At 39.4% G+C, this 4,339-nt stretch overlaps 1 protein-coding gene across 1 annotated transcript in view; it reads right to left on the bottom strand.

Annotated features, from left to right (window-relative positions):
* The window catches only part of MROH9 (maestro heat like repeat family member 9), an 81,917-nt gene extending 77,865 nt beyond the window's left edge, over positions 1-4,052 (bottom strand). The window contains exons 1-2 of the mRNA XM_069094517.1: positions 3,953-4,052; positions 3,745-3,824 (exon numbers count right to left, since the gene is read on the bottom strand). Of these exons, the coding sequence (XP_068950618.1) occupies positions 3,745-3,824; positions 3,953-4,052 (180 nt within the window). The remainder of the gene's footprint in view (positions 1-3,744; positions 3,825-3,952) is intronic.
* Between the last annotated feature and the right edge of the window lie 287 nt (positions 4,053-4,339).

The raw sequence follows: 4,339 nt of genomic DNA, 5'->3' as shown, positions 1-4,339 counted from the left end.
AGAGAGAGAGAGAGAGAGAGAGAGAGAGAGAGAGAGAGAGAGAGAGATGACAATGCAACATGTGCCTTCAAGGAATTTGCACTGTAATAGGCAAAGTAAGAAGAAGTGAAGAACGTGTACAGAGATAACTGTGATGTAAGGAGAGGACCTAGAAAAAATGCTGAGAAATTTTAGGATTAAGAGGTCACCTCAGCTGATGAATTGGGGGTGGAGGAAGAAGGAAGAATAGAAAGAAGGAAGCCTTCAAGGGATTCTGACAGATGAGGAAGTAATTGGCAAAGCAAGGCTTGATTTTCTACATGTACAGAATATAGGTAGAAAGTAAAATATAAATACTTCTACAACTTTATAACTTTTTTTGCTTTTTGTAGGGGGTAAGGCAGGGCAATTGGGGTTGTGACTTGCCCAATGTCACACAGCTTGTAAGTGTGTCAAATGACCAAGGCTGGATTTGAACTCAGGTCCTTCTGACTCCCAGGGCCAATGCTCTACTCACTGCACCACCTAGCTGCCCCTATAACTTTTCTTTTTGTCCTTTTTTTTTAAACATTTATGTTTTCCTGTAATGGTTAATAGTAAATTACTTAAAAATAGAGTTGTGATATTTTAAGGGAAAAGGAAATTTGAGGTGCCTTCTCTTCTTAGAGTGAAACAGGAGCCTAGGGTCAAGAGGAGAGATGGTAGAAAGCAGCCAGATGGGGGTGCCAAGGAGCCAAGCCCTGAGACCTGCTGGGAGAAAATGGTGAGGTCATAGGTTAGAGTAGGCTCATGAAGCTACTACAAGAGATTTCATTGAGTTACCACAATGGATGGGCAGTTGAAGATTAGCATGAAGGCACTGGACACACTGGGTGGAGTAAGAAGGGTAACAGTGGACAGAACCAAAACTGTGAGGGTTCCAAAGACCAATTTAATCTATTCTACAGTTTAGACAAGAGACCTGCTGGTCTTTAAGCCCAACAATTGTTCTGGGTCCACTGTGAGGCAGATAACATGTCATGCTTTCATTCCTTGTGATACAATGGATCTAGCATCAGAGGGTAATGAGTTCATTACCACCTTCCATTCATCCTGGGTGACCTTGGGGAAGTCACTTTCTTTTCACTTCAGTTTCCTCACCTATAAATGAAAGGCAGGTACTGCTTATTATTGTTGTCAACATACTTTCAACTCTTATTACAGGGCATTGTATGTACTAAATGCTCAATAGATTTTTGTTCATTTAAATTAACTAGATAATCTACAGATTCCTCCTCCTCCTACAAGTTTTGATTTTATTTACGGTATGACTCCTTCCCAAAACTTTCCTTTCATGGAGACAAAAGACAGAAGGGTGAAGAAGTCGGTTAGGTCCCTGACGAAGAATGGGGCCATTGCTCTCCAGGAGAGGAGATTAGCAATGTTTGGCATAGTGGAAAGATATTACTTACTTTTCTCCATCACTGCTAGGGCAATGGAGTGAGGAACAAGCCAATCTCTTTTCCTTGCAACAGACCTCTCTGAATTTCTAATCAATTGAAAAAACAACCCCACGGCTGTTGTCAATTGTCATGGCAACCCCTGGCCCAGGGATTCCATTCTGAGAGGCCTATAACTGACATCCTATAATACTGACCTAGGTATCCTACCTGATAATATTCAGTGGTCATTGGCCCCTACAGGAGAAGGAGATCCTGGTTCTCAGACCTTTCAGGGAGTCTTCAGCACAGGAAGTCATGTTCAGAGTTTCAACATTACTGTTGTTGATTAGGAAGTTTTTAAATTCTGCCCCCCTCTTTGTAATCTTCGGACAGATGACAAAAAAGACACAATACAAAAAAAAAATCTATACCTGGCATTCCAATAACATCTGTGTGTATGTCTATACTTAGTTGTACAATAAATAGTTGGTTTGTATGAGATGGTTAAAAGCCAAAGATAAGCGGTATTTCTTTTTTTTTCTTCCTTTTTTTCTTTGTCTATGAAGCTGCTCTTTTGCTTTTGTTTTGTTTAAAAATATTTTTGGCTGTTTGATGTATAGCTGAAACATTATCCAACGATGAGCCATATATATATATATATATATATATGTGTGTGTGTGTGTATATATATGTACATATATTTACTGAGTTGTTCAGAAAAAAGGGGGGGTAAAGTAAGGTAGGATTTAGGGGTGATTATAATCCAGATTCTGCTTTGTTTTCCTTTCAAACAAAAGCATCTCTTCGAATCCAATACAGCAAAGTTTATGTAGAAGCTTAATATGTGACCCATTATCTTCCTTATAGTTTCTTCAGAGGAGGGGTCAAATTTCTCCCCAATCCTCCACCCCCAAACAACAATCATTTAGTTATATCTGGATATTCATTCCTTAACAGAAAGGAAATGATGAGTGCTTCACAACATATCAGCAAAGCAAGGAGGGCAAATATTCTCCCTGTTATGCAGATGAAGTTTAATCTGAAACTATCATGTGAAGTCACTTGCTTAAAGTGATTTCATTGGGGAAAAAAAGTCCAAATTCTCTCGTTTTTGTCCAGGTACATACAACATTTTGAGCTAAAGAAGTCTACTTTAAATCAGACCCCAGCTTTCTTTGCATTGCTACACAGAATCACTAGATGTCACTAGAAATAAACTTTCCAAATAGGTTGCTGAAATCAACACTAATACTTATAAAATCCAGGGAGAAGCGAAAAGAAAACATGGAATCTGCTATGGTTCAAACATAAAGTAAAATGTGGACTCCAGATCAAAACTACTCAAAGAAATCGCTGTTCAGCGCTGTCCCACCCTATGAGAGAACAAACATATAGCATTTTCGAACAAAGCATGCTATAAATGTCAGTAATGACTACTATTCTCTTTCTTCACATCTTATATTTGATTAGAAGTTCAGACAAAAACAAGTCACTATCCTGAAAACTTAGTTAGCAAGTTTAAGAGGAAAGAGCCCTAGTTCTGGAGTCAGAGGTATGAAATTCAAATTTTATCACTGATTCTGATGACCTGTGAGGCCTTGGGCAAATCAGAACTGCCCTAGGCCTCCACTTTTAAAATATGATAAGATTTAGGGCTTCTAGGTGGTGCAGTGAGTAAAGAGCTCACTGGCCCTGGAGTCAGGAGGACCCAAGTTTGGTTCCGGCCTCAAACACTTAACACGCCCCCCCGCCCCCCCCCCCCCCCCACACACACACAAACACAAAACTAGCTGTGTAACCTTGGGCAAGTTACTTAACCCCAATTGCCCTCCAAAAGGCAAAAAAATAAAAATATGATAAGATTTTTCTTATTTTTTCACTGGACTATTGCACAAGTGGATAGAATGATTGATTTTTTGTGATTGAATAAAAGTGTCAGGATTTGATTCTTGTCAGGCAGCTCATTGGAAGCATCTTTGGGACAATTCCAGTAGCAGACAGGATGTTGGGGATGATATACTCTCTGTCCAGTTGCCACATGGTTTTGATTTCTTCTGCTTTTGTCTCTATAGTGTGAGAACTTTTCATTTTACATGGTTCAGAGGAATATTCAGCAAGACAACAGCCATTAGAATTTTTTATTCAATTTTTATGTCATTGTTATACCTGGGTGATTAAATTGGGCATTGATAATTCTCCAGTCCCAGTGTAGCTCATTTGTTGAATTCTCTAGGATACTTTGAGGTCTGTATTGGTGGTTTGGGGATTTGTAATTTGTTAATTGGTGAAGGAGAGTGAATATCTAGGCTATAGACAGAGAATAAAGTATTTATTAACCACTTACCATGTGCCAGAAATGATGCTGAGTGCTGGGACGCAAATACATGCAGGCAAGATGGTCCTTGCTCTCAGGGAGCTTACATTCTAATGGGAGGAGATATTGCATAAAGGAGAGTTAGGAATTGAGAATAGAAGGGAAAGGGACATGATGTGGGTATGACTGGGAAGTACCGTGAAGGCTTGGTTCACAGAAAGATAAGGTAAAAGCTTACCTGTCGGAGCCAGGGAGTTCCAGGAGTAGAGCTCAAGGTTGCATTTGATGGAAATAAGAGTGATGACTTTAAATTCACCCCAATTACTCTCAGTAGACATTGACTCTTCCAAAGGACCTCCTTTTATATTCCCTTTCCTTTCTTAGGCTCAAAGGCAGGAGGTTTGAGGGTATCTGAAGTTTGGGCTAAAGTGGAATAATTCTGTTGTCTTTATATTCCCACCTGATATTGTAGGATAATATATTTCAAGAAAGAAGGGCTCATCAAAGCCAAAAGGTCCAGTTCCTTCATTTTTTTGGTGAGGAAACACAGGCAAAGAGAGATTAAAGGACTTGCTCATAGCTACGTATATAGTGAGATCGAATTTGAAGTCACATCTTTGTGGAT

The sequence above is a fragment of the Petaurus breviceps genome, unplaced genomic scaffold, assembly GCF_028583685.1.
Source record: "Petaurus breviceps papuanus isolate PSGF00001 unplaced genomic scaffold, PetGlider_PUasm1.0 220, whole genome shotgun sequence".
In the NCBI taxonomy this organism is placed as follows: domain Eukaryota; kingdom Metazoa; phylum Chordata; class Mammalia; order Diprotodontia; family Petauridae; genus Petaurus; species Petaurus breviceps.
The sequence above is the reverse complement of the archived record's forward strand: the minus strand, read 5'-3'. Positions and strand labels throughout refer to the sequence as shown.